General features: G+C 41.7%; 1 protein-coding gene across 6 annotated transcripts in view; it reads left to right on the top strand.

Annotated features, from left to right (window-relative positions):
* Positions 1-18689, top strand: part of LOC129835036 (ELAV-like protein 2) — a 128976-nt gene that overhangs the window by 70091 nt on the left and 40196 nt on the right. For all 6 annotated transcript variants that reach the window (XM_055900375.1, XM_055900376.1, XM_055900374.1 and 3 more), the window contains 2 exons: positions 1479-1569; positions 4686-4929. In XM_055900375.1, coding sequence (XP_055756350.1) covers positions 1479-1569; positions 4686-4929 — 335 coding nt within the window. The remainder of the gene's footprint in view (positions 1-1478; positions 1570-4685; positions 4930-18689) is intronic.

Genomic DNA, 18689 nt, shown 5'->3' with positions numbered 1-18689 from the left:
GGGTTGTGGCTGGGATGTTTTTCATCGGCAGGGACTGGGAAACTGGTCAGAATTGAAAGAATGATGAATGGTGCTAAATACAGGGAAATCCTTGATGGAAACCTGTTTCAGTCATCCAGAGATTTGAGACTGGGACGGAGACTCACCTTCCAGCAGGACAATGACCCTAAGCATACTGCTAAATCAACGCTTGAGTGGTTTAAGGGGAAACATTTACATGTCTTGGAATGGCCTAGTCAAAGCCCAGACCTCAATCCAATTGAGAATCTGTGTTATGACTTAAAGATTGCTGTACACCAGCGGAACCCATCCGACTTGAAGGAGCTGGAGCAGTTTTGCCATGAAGAATGGGCAAAAATCCTAGTGGCTAGATGTGCCAAGCTTATAGAGACATACCCCAAGAGACTTGCAGCTGTAATTGCTGCAAAATGTGTCTCTACAAAGTATTGACTTTGGGGGGGTTAATAGTTATGCATGCTCAAGCTTTCAGTTTTTGTTGTCTTATTTCTTGTTTGTTTCACAATAAATTATTTTGCATCTTCAAAGTGGTAGGCATGTTGTGTAAATCAAATGATACAAACCCCCCAAAAATCAATTTTAATTCCAGGTTGTAAGGCAACAAAATAGGAAAAATGCCAAGGGGATTGAATACTTTTACAAGGCATTGTATACTGTAACATTCAAAATGTGTGAATCTTTCCTTTTAATGAGCTGCAGTCAAATGTGATTATAGTATGGTAATATGTTTCCATTTGCTGACTGCATTTATTGTCAACAGGAGACCTGTCCTGCTTTGTTGGGGTAGAACTGGCCAGTTGCTCAGACTTTGAATGTGGCATTGTTTACCAGTAGCAGGTGAAATGGAGCCTATCCACTTGATATTATAAGTTATATTTTATACTGTAGCAAGCTTGGATATACTCATCTTCTTGTGGTTGTAACCTTAGCATTAAGGTTAAAATTGCTTTAAAATTGCTTTAAAATGTTATTTAATGACAACAGATTGGGGGATTTGTGTGCTTTGTGAGCTACATGAACACGGTTAGTGAATGTGTGTGTCAGCGTAATACAAGCAGTGCCTCTATTTCTGGCAAGCTGCAGATGTAAGCTGTACTGTGCAGAGCTATTGATTTGCACTGTCCGATTTCAGTACATCTTGCGGTGAAGCATCCCACAAATTCAACTAATTGTCATTACTCATACATGTTCCTCGATTTGTGGCGGGATTTCTTTCTTGACTCCAACTCCTACAGATATTTCCCCAGTTTAATTTTTGCTCCTTGCTAAAGATGACTTATTATGAGAAATTGACTTTTGTCACTGCCTCTCCGGGTGAAGCCAATCTACAATGGACGGCCAGTTCCAAGAAAGAATCTCCCACTCCCCATCTCCTAACTATGACATGTTATCGTCACTGACTTGCTTTTTTTATTTACTGTGAATCTAACATACAGTACTTTCTGTGTCCACATTTGCAGACGACAACTTCTAACAAACATGGCAGTCAGACTCTGCGACGTGGCTTCTCTGCTCAGAAGTGGTTCGTGGGCGGCAGAGCCTTGGACTGGGGTTGGTGGCACTTCTTCTTGAATTAATTTGCCCAATAATGCTCATTGTCTCAGGCCATACCAATGGCTAGCTCTTACCCGCTTTGGATGCATTTAAATATTTTTTTTGCCAGAGCAGTCTTTGTTCAAAATATTAGGCTAATTTACGGTGATTTAAAAAAAAAAATATTTTGGGTATGAAATACTTTATGTAGTCTGTCTGCATTGGTATGGTCTAAAACTGTATCGCCACTTTGATAATAATTGTCTAAATGCATGCACTTTGAATGTAGTACAGCATTTCAAATATGGACTTTGACCTCTTAGCACATTTTTACTTGTATTTAGCCTAAATGAATGACTATTCAGTTAGTGCTTGAATGAAACGTATGAATTGTGCTGCCTCTGACTGGACATATTTGAATAAGGATGTCTCGTCATACTTGTTGGGAGATGCATCAAATTGTAACTTGGTACGATACATTTTGGATGTTGACCTTAATTAAATAGCCTCTCCCCTTCTGCCTTTGTTTTGTAGTGCCAGAATTCCCACAGTTGTAGCCTAGCCTAGTGCAATTTTAAAATCTTTGTCTTCACAACACATTTTCCTGACTTGAATGATGCCACTGTGGAGTAGGCCGACTGGATTTCACCCAGTTTGCCTTTGACAGATATTTATATAAATGCAACAGAGCAATGCATCTTCTCACGTTAGTTGATCAGTGTTTGTTTTCTGCCAGCTTGACATCAGCAATTAAATTGAATAGTTTGTTTTCTCATTATCCTCATAAGAGGAAAGGACAGATGTCTGTAGGAGCGGTAACTATTTTGGCGTCCCTTTCTTTTGCATGACAGTGCAGACATCAAAAAATGGTACACCTATTCAAAGGTAGTCTGCTCACCTCCGTCTCATATTTGAGATGCCATTGAAGGATAGGCTAGTTTAATAAAAAAATAAAAAACATTTGATTACAGTAACACACACAGTTTGTCATGCTTTGTCTTTTTTTCAAATTCCCATCCCTGTGAGAATGAAGGGAACATTCATTTTGTTTAGAGCAGCCTGAAAGTGTATTTCACCTCAGCTATAGTCTCAGGAGAAGTGTCATTTGATAATGTATGTTGCAATTCAGGGCTGTGTTTTCAAAGTAATTGTTCACTGTAGAATTAGGCCTAATGGTAATAATCTGCAGTGCCTTGCAAAAGGATTCTTGGTGTTTTTCCTATTTTGTTGCATTACAGCCTGTAATTTAAATAGATTTTTATTTGGATTTCATGTAATGGACACACACAAAATAGTCCAAATTGGTGAAGTGAAATTTAAAAAATAATTTGTTTCAAAACATTCAAAAAAATAAAAAACGGAAAGGTGGTACGTGTATATGTTTTCACCCCCTTTGCTATGAAGACACTAAATAAGATCTGGTGCAACCAATTACCTTCAGAAGTCACATAATTAAATAAATAAAGTCCACCTGTGTGCAATCGAAGTGTCACATGATCTGTCACATGATCTCAGGATATATACTCCTGTTCTGAAAGGCCCCAGAGTCTGCAACACCACTAAGCAAGGGGTACCACCAAGCAAGCGGCACCATGAAGACCAAGGAGCTGTCCAAATAGGTCATGGACAAAGTTGTGGAGAAGTACAGATCAGGGTTGGGTTATAAAAAAATATCCGAAACTTTGAACATCCCACGGAGCACCATTTAAATCCATTATTAAAAAATGGAAAGAATATGGCACCACAACAAACCTACCAAGAGAGGGCCACCCACCAAAACTCACGGACCAGGCAAGGAGGGCATTAATCAGAGAAGCAACAAAGAGACCAAAGTTAACCCTGAAGGAGCTGCAAATCTCCACAGCGGAGTTTGGAGTGTCTGTCCATAGGACCACTTTAAGCCGTACACTCCACAGAGCTGGGCTTCACGGAAGAGTGGCCAGAAAAAGGTCATTGCGAAAAAAATATATATAAGTGAACACGTTTGGTGTTTGCCAAAAGGCTTATGGGAGACTCCCCAAACATATGGAAGAAGGTACTCTGGTCAGATGAAACTAAAATTTAGCTTTTTGGCTATCAAGGAAAACGCTACATCTGGCGCAAACCCAACACCTCTCATCACTCCGAGAACACTATCCCCACAGTGAAGCATGGTGGTGGCTGCATCATGCTGTGGAGAGGTTTTTCATCGGCAGGGACTGGGAAACTGGTCAGAATTGAAAGAATGATGAATGGTGCTAAATACAAGGAAATTCTTGAGGGAAACCTGTTTCAGTCTTCCAGAGATTTGAGACTGGGATGGAGGTTCACCTTCCAGCAGGACAATGACCCTAAGCATACTGCTAAATCAACGCTTGAGTGGTTTAAGGGGAAACATTTTAAATGTCTTGGAATGGCCTAGTCAAAGACCAGACCTCATATCCAATTGAGAATCTGTGTTATGACTTAAAGATTGCTGTACACCAGCGGAACCCATCCAACTTGAAGGACCTGGAGTAGTATTGCCTTGAAGAATGGGCAAAAATCCCAGTGGCTAGATGTGCCAAGCTTATGGAGACATACCCCAAGAGACTTGCAGCTGTAATTGCTGCAAAATGTGGCTCTACAAAGTATGTTGACTTTGGGGGGGTGAATAGTTATGCATGCTCAAGTTTTCTGTTTTTGTCTTATTTCTTGTTTTTCACCCCCCAAAATATTTTGCATCTTCAAAGTGGTAGGGATGTTGTGTAAATCAAGTTATATAAATCCCCCCCAAAATCTATTTTAATTCCAGGTTGTAAGGCAACAAAATAGGAAAAATGCCAAGGGGGTGTATACTTTCCCAAGGCACTGTATAAATCTCAATGATAACTAGCATATTGTTCAACAGCCTTATAATTGTTTTTATTATGCTAATAGGCTACACATAATTTGTGTTCATTTAATTCAGTTGAGAATTTTTTTAGTTCAGGTCAGTCCGACCTTACTCTTCCCAAAAGCGAGAGACTGTAATCTTGATAATATCCTGTCATATAATGGCTTCAGTTAATCATATCCTTCATGTGAAAAGCATCCTTTTTAACTACCCAATTTTGGTTTGCTTCGTGTTTGATGTATTAGCATGTGATCCTAACTTTACTTTTCTGTCTTTTTAGCAGGTAATTGCTGCCATGGAAACCCAGCTGTCCAATCGGCTCACTTGCAACAACACGAGCAATGGTCCGTCAACAATCTCACACAACTGCTCCTCTCCGGTAGAGTCAGGGAGCTTAGAGGACAGTAAAACTAACTTGATAGTCAACTACTTGCCTCAGAACATGACCCAAGAAGAGCTCAAGAGTTTGTTTGGGAGCATCGGGGAAATCGAGTCCTGTAAATTAGTCAGAGACAAAATAACAGGTAAGGTATGTAGTTGCCATTGAATTGTTGACAGTGTTTTTGGGGTGTTTTTTTTGCATATCAGTTGAGACCACAGACGTGGTGGTTTATGGATGGATCTCATAGGCATTTGTCTCTATGGCATTCATATATTTTTGTTTCATAGCTTGATGCCTTTGATCTCCAGTGTCATGAATTATGGAATATTGTGTGCTTTACATTATTTTTTTACCCCCAATCAAAGGATGGGTCTTGCTTTTTAAGATTATTTTTAGTGAGGTGAAATAGGCTCTCACTGAGAATTCATCAAGAAGCTGATTACACAGGTGCACCTTGTGTTGGGGGAAATAAAAGGCCACTCTAAAATGTGCAGTTTTGTCACACAACACAATGCCACAGGTGTCTCAAGATTTGAGGAAGCGTGACATTGGCATGCTGACTGCAGGAAGGAATTGTCAGAGAATTTGAGCTGTTGTCAGAGAATGTAATGTTAATTCCTCTAACATAAGCCCAACGTCATTTTAGAACCCAACGTCGTTTTAGAAAATGTGGCCGTACATCCAAACCACATGTTAATACGCCAGCCCAGGACCTCCAATGGTTCTCTCCATTTTGCTTTAAGACTTGTCTGAAGGTCCCCTGTTACCAGTTTGTGTATAAAATGTGTATAAAATTGAGCACACAGCCATGCAATCTCCATAGACAAACACTGGCAGTAGAATGGCCCGTGCTGAAGAGTTCCGTGACTTTCAACATGGCACCTTCATTGGATGCCACCTTTCCAACAAGTCAGTTCGTCAAATGTCTGCCCTACTTGAGCTGCTCCGGTCAACTGTAAGTGCTGTTATTGTGAAGTGGAAACGTCTAGATACAACAACAGTTCATCCGCGAAGTCAGGCCACACAAGCTCACAGAACGGGATCACGTAGTGCTGAAGCATGTAGGGCGTAAAAATTCTGTCCTCAATTGCAACACTCACTACTACGTCAGCACAATAACTGTTCGTCGGGAGCTTTATGAAATGGGTTTCCATGGCCGAGCAGCCGCACAAGCCTAGGATCACCATGCACAATGCCAAGCGTCAGTTGGAGTGGTAAAACTCGCCGCCATTGGACTCTGGAGCAGTGGAAACTCCTTCTCTGGAGTGATAAATCACGCTTCACCATCAGGCAGTCCGACAGACGAATCTGGGTTTGACGGACGCCAGGAGAACACTACCTGCCCCAATACATAGTGCCAACTATAAAGTTCGGTGGAGGAAGAATAATTGTCTGGTGCTGTTTTTCATGGTTTTGGCTAGGCCACGTTGTAACGGTTCTCCTCTTCCTCTTCATCCGAAGAGGAGGGGCATGGATTGAACCAAGACACAGCGTTTGAATAAGACATGATTTTTAATTCAACAAAACAGAAAACACGAACGAACACTTGAAATTACAAAAACAAATAAACGATGTAGACAGACCTGAACGACGAACTCACATGAAACACGAAGAACGCATGAACACGAAAACTGCCTATATAAAACGAACGAACAAACAAACAAAACCGAAACAGTCCCATGTGGCGCAACGACATACACAGACACAGGAGACAACCACCCACCACAAACAGTGTGAAAACACCTACCTTAATATGACTCTCAATTAGAGGAAACGCCAAACACCTGCCTCTAATTGAGAGCCATACCAGGCAACCCTTAAACAAACATAGAAACAGAAAACATAGACTGCCCACCCAAACTCACGTCCTGACCAACTAACACATACAAAACTAACAGAAACAGGTCAGGAACGTGACACACGTAGTTCCAATTAAGGGGAATCTTAACGCTATAGCATACAATGACATTCGAGACGATTCTGTGCTTCCAACTTTGTGGCAACAGTTTGGGGAAGGCCCTTTCCTGTTTCAGCATGACAATGCCCCAGTGCACAAAGCGAGGTCCATACAGAAATGCTTTGTTGAGATCGATGTGGGACAACTTGACTACCCTGCACAGAGCCCTGACCTCAACCCCATCGGGATACATTTGGAACGGTGACTGCAAGCCAGGCCTAATCACCCAACATCAGTGCCCGACCTCACTAATGTTCTTGTGGCTGAATGGAAGCAAATCGCCGCAGCAATGTTCCAACCTCTAGTGGAAAGCCTTCCCAGAAGAGTGGAGGCTGTCATAGCAGCGAAGGGGGGGACCAACTCCATATTAATGCCCATGATTTTAGAATGAGATGTTCGACGAGCAGGTCTCCACATACAATATGGAAATAGTTTAGGCAATAAAACTAAGGGGATAAGGCTCAATCTAGCTAGTCGTCATGACTACTTTCTTATCCATCAAATTGATTGATTTGATATGTTGAAATACTGTATCTTCACACCTAGAATAAAAACCTGCAGGCTTCCGTCACAACTTTCAAATTATTGTGAAAAAAGTTAAGAATTGCAGGGGACAGTTTGAAAAAAAACAAATCCCCGACTCGCCCGCTGGAATAACGGACATTCTGGAGTAATATTAACATAACCGAAGTTTTCTAGTAATACTAATCCCGTGCTAATAGGATTTTGGTCACGTGCATGCGATGCATACATGTGTCACGTAAAGAGAGCAAGGGTTGAGGGAGCAGGGAATGTTTTTCCTAAACAAATGACCGATTTCAGTAACAGTCATTTCTGTAATTTTTCAGTCAGAAATGGCTAATTATGTTCAGCTTCAGCAACACAGACGGCGTGATAAACACTGTTCTAGTCAGTCACTTGCGTCAGACAAGCTCAGTGAATATAGTTGATTTGATTAAAACACATAGGATGTGTCAATATATGGAAAGATACGTTTTAAAATGTCGACCAATCGATTTGCTGACAAACTTGGTCAACGTGTTGTTTTTGTCTGGGACAGCCCTATAGAACGCTATATAAATTTCTCCATAATGCAACTGATGTGTCAGATTTCCAAAAAACTTTACGGAAAAAGCACACCATACAATAATCTGAGTACGGCGCTCAGACACAAAAAACAAGCCATACAGGTACCCGCTATTTTGTGGAGCCAACAGAAGTCAGAAATAGCATTATAAATATTCACTTACCTTTGATGATCTTCATCAAAATGCACTCCCAGGAATCCCAGTTCCACAAATGTTTGTTTTGTTCGATAAAGTCCATAATTTATGTCCAAATACCTCCTTTTTGTTCGAGCGTTTAGTACACAAATCCAAACTCAGGAGGCGTGGGCAAGTCCAGGCGAAAGTAATACAAAAAGTAATAAGACTGTTGACATCTAGTGGAAGCCTTAGAACGTGCATTATGACCCCATAAACAGTGTATATTCGATAGGCACTGACTTAAAAACCTACAAACCTCAGATTTCCCACTTCCTGGTTGGATTTTTTTCACAGGTTTTTGCCCTCCATATAAGTTCTGTTATACTCACAGACATCATTCAAACAGTTTTAGAAACTTCAGAGTAGAGGTCGACCGATTATGATTTTTCGATACCGATACCGATTATTGGAGGATAAAAAAAGCCGATACCGATTAATCGGCCGATTTATTTAAAAAAAAAAAGTTTTTTAAATACACTGCTCAAAAAAATAAAGGGAACACTTAAACAACACAATGTAACTCCAAGTCAATCACACTTCTGTGAAATCAAACTGTCCACTTAGGAAGCAACACTGATTAACAATACATTTAACATGCTGTTGTGCAAATGGAATAGACAAAAGGTGGAAATTATAGGCAATTAGTAAGACACCCCCAAAAAAGGAATGGTTCTGCAGGTGGTGACCACAGACCACTTCTCAGTTCCTATGCTTCCTGGCTGATGTTTTGGTCACTTTTGAATGCTGGCGGTGCTTTCACTCTAGTGGTAGCATGAGACGGAGTCTACAACCCACACAAGTGGCTCAGGTAGTGCAGTTCATGCAGGATGGCACATCAATGCGAGCTGTGGCAAAAAGGTTTGCTGTGTCTGTCAGCGTAGTGTCCAGAGCATGGAGGCGCTACCAGGAGACAGGCCAGTACATCAGGAGATGTGGAGGAGGCCGTAGGAGGGCAACAACCCAGCAGCAGGACCGCTACCTCCGCCTTTGTGCAAGGAGGTGCACTGCCAGAGCCCTGCAAAATGACCTCCAGCAGGCCACAAATGTGCATGTGTCTGCTCAAACGGTCAGAAACAGACCCCATGAGGGTGGTATGAGGGCCCGACGTCCACAGGTGGGGGTTGTGCTTACAGCCCAACACCGTGCAGGACGTTTGGCATTTGCCAGAGAACACCAAGATTGGCAAATTCGCCACTGGCGCCCTGTGCTCTTCACAGATGAAAACAGGTTCACACTGAGCACATGAGCACATGTGACAGACGTGACAGAGTCTGGAGACGCCGTGGAGAACGTTCTGCTGCCTGCAACATCCTCCAGCATGACCGGTTTGGCAGTGGGTCAGTCATGGTGTGGGGTGGCATTTCTTTGTGGGGCCGCACAGCTCTCCATGTGCTCGCCAGAGGTAGCCTGACTGCCATTAGGTACCGAGATGAGATCCTCAGACCCCTTGTGAGACCATATGCTGACACAAGCACATTTGTGGCCTGCTGGAGGTCATTTTGCAGGGCTCTGGCAGTGCACCTCCTTGCACAAAGGCGGAGGTAGCGGTCCTGCTGCTGGGTTGTTGCCCTCCTACGGCCTCCTCCACGTCTCCTGATGTACTGGCCTGTCTCCTGGTAGCGCCTCCATGCTCTGGACACTACGCTGACAGACACCGCAAACCTTTTTGCCCCAGCTCGCATTGATGGAGGTGGATCCTGGATGAACTGCACTACCTGAGCCACTTGTGTGGGTTGTAGACTCCGTCTCATGCTACCACTAGAGTGAGAGCACCGCCAGCATTCAAAAGTGACCAAAACATCAGCCAAGAAGCATAGGAACTGAGAAGTGGTCTGTGGTCACCACCTGCAGAATCTCTCCTTTTTTGGGGGTGTCTTGCTAATTGCCTATAATTTCCACCTTTTGTCTAATCCATTTGCACAACAGCATGTGAAATTTATTGTCAATCAGTGTTGCTTCCTAAGTGGACAGTTTGATTTCACAGAAGTGTGATTGACTTGGAGTTACATTGTGTTGTTTAAGTGTTCCCTTTATTTTTTTGAGCAGTGTATATATATATCATACACACACACACATTTTTTTAATAATGACAATTGCAACAATACTGAATGAACACTTATTTTAACTTAATATAATACTTAAATACACATACACACACAGCTCTGAAGTGACAATGATACTGAAGAGTCTGCTTCGGAGACAAATACTCTCAAATGTTTGAATAAAAATATAGTTTAAGTTACCTGTGATGAATGTTGAAAACAAACTTTAATTTCAATATGCAGGAAATCCTATTTTAATAATGGGCATGGTAAGAATTGACAACCAAAGTGGAAGTCATAATTCCCATGACACCTAGCAAAATCTGAAAAGCGGTTCCTTCATTTATTCCATAGGATATTTTTAGATTCACTTAAAATAAGGTCTGTGTTTCGTGTAGGCTTACATCACCGTGCCAATTTTATAACTGTGTAGATATCCATAGGACAAGGTAACTGATCAATATTGGCTAAATATAAGCGAAGATAAAAAAAATTGTAGAGTGGATTTATGAAAATATGTTGACAAACGTTACCTTATCCTAGCGAGATTTACACGGGTATCAAAACGTCGAGGCGGTTTAAGCCTGCACGAAACCCAGACCTTATTTGAAGTAGATCAAGACATTCTCTATGGAAGACATGAACGTAAATTAACGAAGTAACCCCTTTCAAATTCAGCCATAAGTTATTACAGGAATTATAACGCGTCGACTGTTTCTCTCTAAACCATATACCTTTGACTAATCTGGAAACTATCACCTCGAAAACAAAACGTTTATTCCGTTCCGTATTTTATCTAACGGGTGGCATCCATGAGTCTAAATATTCCTGTTACATTGCACAACCTTCAATGTTGTCATAATTACGTAAAGTTCTGGCAAATTAGTTCGCAAAGAGCCCAAACTGTTGCATATACCCTGGCTCTGCGTGCAATGAACGCAAGAGAAGTGACACAATTTCACCTGGTTAATATTGCCTGCTAACCTGGATTTCTTTTAGCTAAATATGCAGGTTTAAAAATATATACTTGTGTATTGATTTTAAGAAAGGCATTGATATTTATGGTTAAGTACACATTGGAGCAATGACAGTCATTGATTGATTGTTTTTTTATAAGATAGGTTTAATGCTAGCTAGCAACTTACCTTAGCTTACTGCATTCGCTAACAGGCAGACTCCTCGTGGAGTGCAATGTAATCAGTGCAAGATTGGATCCCCCGAGCTGACAAGGTTAAAAATCTGTCGTTCTGCCCCTAAACAAGGCAGAATGTTCCTAGGCCGTCATTGAAAATAAGAATGTGTTCTTAACTGACTTGCCTAGTTAAATAAAGATTAAATAAAGGTGTAAAAAAAAAATATCTATATATATATTTTTTTTTATCGGTAAATTGGCACCCAAAAATACCGATTTCCGATTGTTATGAAAACTTGAAATCGGCCCCGATTAATCGGCCATTCCGATTAATCGGTCGACCTCTACTTCAGAAGGTTTTCTATCCAAATCTACTAATTATATGCATATCTTAGCTTCTGGGCCTGAGTAGCAGGCAGTTTACTCTGGGCACCTTATTCATCCAAGCTACTCAATACTGCCCCCAGCCATAAGAAGTTAACAAGACATTTGTGTTGTTGAAAAACGTGTTTTAATGATTCCAGCCTAAGTGTATGTAAACTTCCGTCTTCAAATGTACACTTGGAAATGACTAATAAAAGAACAAAAAATAAAACATGAACAAAAAATATAACATGATTAACATTCACTGTTAATTATTAGGTTTACACCTCCGGAACTTATGGCCTCTGATCTATAATCACACTTCACTCTTCTTTACATTTCTCGTTGTACAACACAATAACATTTCAACTGGAGCTTTTTACTGCTATTTCCGATTGAGCTTTTGACTTTTTCTCCTTCTGGTTCCTAAGAGAGTGATAGCACAAGACTTGAAAAGCGAAGAGAAACGCAAAGCATAGCAGATATTAATGTGTTAAGCTCTGCACAATTACATATGTATGACAACCCAAAGCTTGATAATATGATGATTCCCACTCTCTCTTCACATGACTCAGGATACTTTTCTGCTGGGTTCCACAAAAATCAAGGCCCTAAAAAACCTCCTCATGCTTCCACCCAGACTTCCCTCTCTGGCCACAGGTTCCAAAAGGTGTTCCCAAACCATGTCATTCTCAGTTTGCTGCCCATCTCCCTCCTACATGGCCACCCAATATACACTTGCGGTGGTCTTAACCAACTTTACTTCATATTGAGGTAATTCAGCAAGGTATATATGTTTCAACATCCACCAAAGTAACCCCTGCTATTACTACGACTGCCCATGATGCATACTTCACAATACACCTCATTGGCGCTGTAGTCCAGTTCCACGCTGTTAATATAGCATCCTTCGCTACTATTACTGCTCCTTCAGTTACTGTCCCTACAGCGACCTCTGTGAGAATAACTATTGCATGGAATCTGTCTCCTGCTCTCATTTTAACTTCGTGCTTCACTGATAGATCTAGGACTGAATCGTTCAGATACTACCTACCTATCTCCCAACTCATACCCGTTCCCCTAGCCACCAGCATCCCAATGACCTTCTGTGGATAATACTTTCCTGTGCTCATGTTAGGTACCCCTTGGTCATCACAAGGCCGATCTATACTCCACCCCTTTGTGAACACCCTCGTTACAGTGTAAACGTTGTGTCCCAACTGTTAATAGACAGCCACCTTCTGACACTTTCCATTTACCGTCACTCGGTCCCAATCTTCTGGGACATGTGTCAAGTGTTTGCTGGCTGGTGTTGGGAAGAGTATCCAACCTAACAAAACTCTGAGTCACATGTTTCTTAATCACACTCTGCAGGAGATGTGATGCTATTATTACAGCGAACTTCCCTTCCGGTGATGTGGCCTCCTGTATACAGGGATCTGTGCCTATTTTTGTTCAAGCGTTGTGCCTTCTCTGACAAAACCCATCACTGAAAGTTGACAATAGTGTCTGAAATGACAACACTATCTCTGCTACTCACACCATGATCTGCGTATGTGTAACGTTCAATCTAACTTCATAGTCGTCTCTATATTGTGCACAGTTAGCTCGTATTAGAGGGAGGACAGGTATCTTCTGTAACAATATACATAGAGGAGTGGTATTATTCCCCAGAGACTATCACCTGTTTCTTAATTTATGAGCCCCACAGATCTCCGCCCCAGTCACGTTCCGCTCTCCTAATTCCCTAGTAATGTTCATGCCGTGGTTTTTGGAACTCCACAGAGTACACTGATGTCGGTCCTGCTAGACTCGGCAATTGTCTCAAATGCAGGCCCCGTATGTACCTCGCCTCCTGCTACAAATGTATTTGCACATAAATCATCTAACCCATAACACATTAGTCACTACTACTAATCCACTTCTATAGTTATAACATTCTCAAGTCAATTAGTCAATTTCCAACAATCCCTCCTCTGGAACAATGATCTTATGATCCACGGCACCTAGAAATATCTTGACTTGAAGAGAGAAAATATATGTTTTAATCATTTCACACCCCCTTTATGCAAATGAGATTGGGGAAAGAAGTGTCCATCTGTTCTATGCCTGTCACGTTCCTGACCTGTTTTACTTTGTCATGTATTTGTTTTAGTTGGTCAGGGCGTGAGTTGGGTGGGTTGGTCTAGGTTGGATTTTCTATGTTGGGATTTTGTGTTCGGCCTGGTATGATTCTCAATCAGAGACAGCTGTCAATCGTTGTCCCTGATTGAGAATCATACTAAGGCAGCCAGGGTTTCACTTGTGTTTTGTGGGTGTTTGTTCCTGTGTCAGTGTTTGGGCCACACAGGACTGTTTCAGGTTAGTCACGTTTGTTGGTTTTTGTACTTTGTAGTGTTTGTTGTTTTTCCATTAAATAATGAATACTTACCAATCCGCATCTTGGTCCGATCCATGCTCCTCCTCGTCTGAGGAGGAGAACAACTACGATAGCCGTTACAATGCCAATGGGATGCTAGTCTCCATGCCAGTCTCCATCCTCATCCTCGGGTGTTAACGCAAGAAGCAGACTGAGTCTTTATATGTCATTAATTGTCCTGTATCATCCACCACAGTCCATATCTATTGATGCACTTTAACATTAGGTTTCAGATGACATGGTAACCCAAAACCCATTCATGGTTGACCCAAGCTATCATCTAGCGCAGTGTTGCGCACAATTTATTTGTAAGGGGGGCACTTTGGGTTGAGACAATCATTCAGAGGGCCGCACATATCTTTAATTTGCTGTACCTTTTCTTCCAATATCAACATGCAATTGATTTGATGGACAGCACATCACAAATATATACATACACACATCAAATAGGCTACATCACATGTATAAGTCTCATATTAAGGGTTGTTACCTCAGTATTTGGATGAGCGAAAATGTCCCTTGACTGAATTCATTCTAAATGTATAGTCTGTTGTTGCTATCCCTGTGATGCAATCCAGGTGTGCATCTGTTTCTCAGTTTCTGTTTTACAATGTTCATTGTTGACAATGTTGCTTCACATAAATAAGTGCTTTTGCACCTTTTGCACACACTGCTTCAGAAGTGGATACTCGGTGTCTGACAGAAGGCTCCAGAAATGGGTAACACTTGATCTTAGTTCACCTTGCAATGTGTCATTTGGCTGCAGCTCCACTATCTCACTCTCTATTCCAGCACGGTCAGGACAGAGGGCTGTGATGACTGGGGTCAGAGTTGACACTGGCACATGAAAGGGGTTCTCAATTAAGTTGAAAAACTTGTACTCCATGATATCCTTGAATCTTGACTCAAACTCCAACTCTTCCAACACACACACATATGCATCATAGCTAAAATGTTGCAGTATGTATGGGTTGGATGTGGTGACTGCTCTGAGTGTTGGGAAATGAACAAACTGTCTGTCAGGTATGAACAGTGTGGAGATTTTATTTTGAAGTGCTGTGACCACACGCAGCATTTTGCCCAGAGTTTTAGCTTTCCCTTGGAGCTGGAGATTCACCGTGTTCAGGTGGCAGGTGATGTCAGTAAAAAAAACAACAGCTTTAATATCCACTGTGGATCATCCAGCTCTGGCTCTTCTCTCCCCTTGCTTGCGACAATTTCACTAATTTGAGGGAAGAGAGAGAGAAATCTTTCCAAAACTCTGCCACGAGACAACCATCACCTCATTGTGAAATATCTATTCGCAGTATTCTGTCTGGTATTCCTCCAGCAACTCGTAGAATTGCCGGTGATTCAGTGCCCTCGCAATAATAATGTTCACCACGCACACAACTTGCTGCATTACATTGGGGGCTCCCGAGTGGCAGAGTGGTCTAAGGCACTGTATCTCAGTGCTAGAGGCGTCACTACAGACTCTGGTTCAATTGCAGGCTGTATCTGGTCGTGATTGGGAGTCCCATAGGGCGGCGCACAATTGGCCCAGCGTTGGCCCGGGTTAGGGTTTGGCCGGGTTAAGCCGTCATTGTAAATAAGAATTTGTTCTTAACTGACTAATAAAAAATTATTTAAGTCACAGTCTTTGAGTTTAGCCACAAGTGCTTCCTGATGAATGATACAATGAAACGTAATAAATTCTGGAATATCCTCTCTTTCTCATCAGGCCTATGAGTCCCTTCTCCTTCCCTCGCATGTTTAGGGTGCCGTAAGTGCACACAGATGCCAGATTTGACCAGTCAATATTATTATCAGCAAAGAATGTAACGAGGGCTTTCCGAATATCCTCTCCTCGTGTTTGTCCCTGAAGGGGTAGCAAACATAAAAGTTTCTCTCTGAACGACTCGTTTTGAGGGAAGTGGACCCTAACACATAATTGGGCAATGTCACATACGTCAGTGCTTTCGTCAAGCGCAATACTAAAACATGGCGCCAAGGATATGTCAGTAATCAGTTGCATACCGATGTCCTCGCCGATGTCTTCTATGCGTCATGTTATGGTCGAGTCTGACAGTTGCAGTCCCTTAATTTGCTTTAAAATAGCTTCCTTGTTTGTGAAATAAGCATTCAATATTTCGGCTGAGGCCAAAAAACATTCTTTGACAAACTCCGCATCTGTGAAGGCCGCCTTGTTTCTCGCGAGTATCCAAGCAATGTCATATGTCGCCTCTGTCGTTTTCTCTGTAACAGTGCTAGATCTGTCCATCATTTGTTGTTGTCCTTTGAGCTGTCCGTTGAGTTGGTCTATTTTGTTGTTTCAGAGGTTGATTTGTGTTGGATATGTTTTGTCAAGGTGGGCATAGTGTGACTGGAAATGTCGCTCTAAATTTGCTCGTTTAATTATGTTCTTTCCCTATACTTCAGAAAACATTTAAAAACCTTTCCAACATTTCCATCATTCTGCGTACCCAGTTTAAAACCACATTTAAAAGGCTGCACACAATAAATCAAACAAGGTATTAACACCATTTAACCCATATTTATAACCGGTGTGTGTGGTAAAGCGTAGTTGAAAAACACACATGGACAGGCTTTACTTATCTGGGAGCTGTTGTCATGTTTGCCTACTATGCCAGCCTGAGTTTACCTGTATGATCACATCATTTTATGCTCAGTTGGATTGAGAAGGTGTTGTCGTGTGTGCCGAATGAGATTGTCTGATATGTTTTCACTGGAAATAACACATTTGTTGTACCTCAACTTTGCAGCTGTAATAAAGTGTGACATACTCCAGTTAGATTTAGGCTTGTTGGCTATCTGAATAGGAGTCTGAAGGCGTCATTTTACTCTTGCAATGCACTAGTGCTGTGAGAGCACACATAACATTTTTTATAACTTGGCAAGTTGAATTATAATTTGCAGCGTGATTTATGTTGTAACTTTACTTTAACAGTTTCTTTGAGGAGGAACTTTAGTTTTAGTTGACGGCGTAAAACACACTTTTTGATCACAAGCTGTAGTAGCAGCTCTCTCATCTGTTGTGAATGTTACGGTGCATTTGCTCCCAGCACATGTGTGTTTGGGAGTAGAAAATGTCACTCTGTCTCTGACCATAGAGGAAACCTAGTGTTGGCGCTAGAGCTGTGGGCGATATGGACAAAAATCCATATCACGATAAATTGACTGAATTATCACAATAACGATAAATTGAACAATGTTTTTTTTATTTTTATATATTACCCTTAACTTCTTCTACTACTTTAAATGTTGTGGCTATCAATTGTCCTGTTAGCAATAGCCCATATTAGCAGACTTTAATTTCAAACTTCCTCCTCCTTTAGTAAAGGCTACTTATCGATATAAGTCAAATGCCATCGATAATTGGTCTCTTCGGTTGGTGTCAATCATTTTCGGTTTATAATCTCAGCTCTAGTTGGAGCCCTCTCATCACTTTACTTTCCATACTGCATGCACATCTCTGTCCTAATTTCTTTTCATTTTCTGTTTGACTGGATGGCGTTTCAAAGTGTCTCTTGTGGCAGTGTATTTAGGCTAATCAACCTACCCCTGTATGCTACTTGTGCTAGGTACCTCGAATGTTAGGTAATCCCCAAACATCTGAGAGATGAATCTCTTTCTCCCTGATTTGGCTCATCCTGGACCCTTGATGTCCTCTCTCCTTTAGCTTGGAGCCATAGACTTTACTCTGTGCTGGGTGAAATCCCCTTTGCCCCCAGTGCTTGGAACGACTGTGGAGCCAATTACAGTATAGGCAGATGTTTGAGGGAGCCCAATCGGAAACAAAGGGAGTGCGAGGTATACATAGGAAGGCTTAATTTCTGCCTCAGATTTGTAGTTTTCTCACATCCCAGTGAGGGAGGCTTTGCTTCACTTCACTGTTTTTCCTGGCTATAGCACTCCCTGAGATGGAAGGTGAATTTACGTTTATGAACTGTTCATCATACAAGCGGAGGAACCTGTGCAAGCAATGACTCACGGTGATAGCCCATATTGAGCCAGAATGGGAGTGAAGCTTCCCATTTATAGCATGTCAAAAGGCACCATCTGTTTGAAGAGAGGCCTCTAGAAAGCCAACACCTCAAACTCTTGTTGAATCTGCATCCCCCATTGCATTACATGTGTATGTTTGATGGCGTTAATATTAGTTTTCCTTTGTGGCCATGTTTGTGAACTTAAATTAAGGGGTAGTTTGTGCCCGCTACCATGGGAATATAAAAATATTGATATGGGCAAAGATTTTTGGCATAATCTAATAGTTGTTTCGGTAACACTTTACTTGAAAACCAGTGTCATAGCACGTTATGATATGGTTATAATACTGTCATGACCCATATATACAAACGTATGTGGACACCCTTTCGAAGTGTATAAGCTATTTCAGCCACACCCGTTGCTGACAGGTGTATACAATTGAGCACACAGCCATGCAATCTCCAGAGACAGACATTGAACGGCCTTACTGAAAAGCTCAGTTTCTTTCAACGTGGCATCGTCATAGGATTCCAACATGTCAGTTCGTAAAATTGCTGCCCTGGTCAACTGTAAGTGCTGTTATTGTGAAGTGGAAACATATAGGAGCAACAACGGCTCAGCCGTGAAGTGGTAGGCCACACAAGCTCACAGAACAAGACCGCTGAAGTGCGTAGCGTGTAAAAATTGTCTGTCCTCTGTTGCAACGCTCACTACCAAGTTCCATACCACCTTTGGAA

Source organism: Salvelinus fontinalis, chromosome 36 (assembly GCF_029448725.1).
Source record: "Salvelinus fontinalis isolate EN_2023a chromosome 36, ASM2944872v1, whole genome shotgun sequence".
In the NCBI taxonomy this organism is placed as follows: domain Eukaryota; kingdom Metazoa; phylum Chordata; class Actinopteri; order Salmoniformes; family Salmonidae; genus Salvelinus; species Salvelinus fontinalis.
The sequence above is the reverse complement of the archived record's forward strand: the minus strand, read 5'-3'. Positions and strand labels throughout refer to the sequence as shown.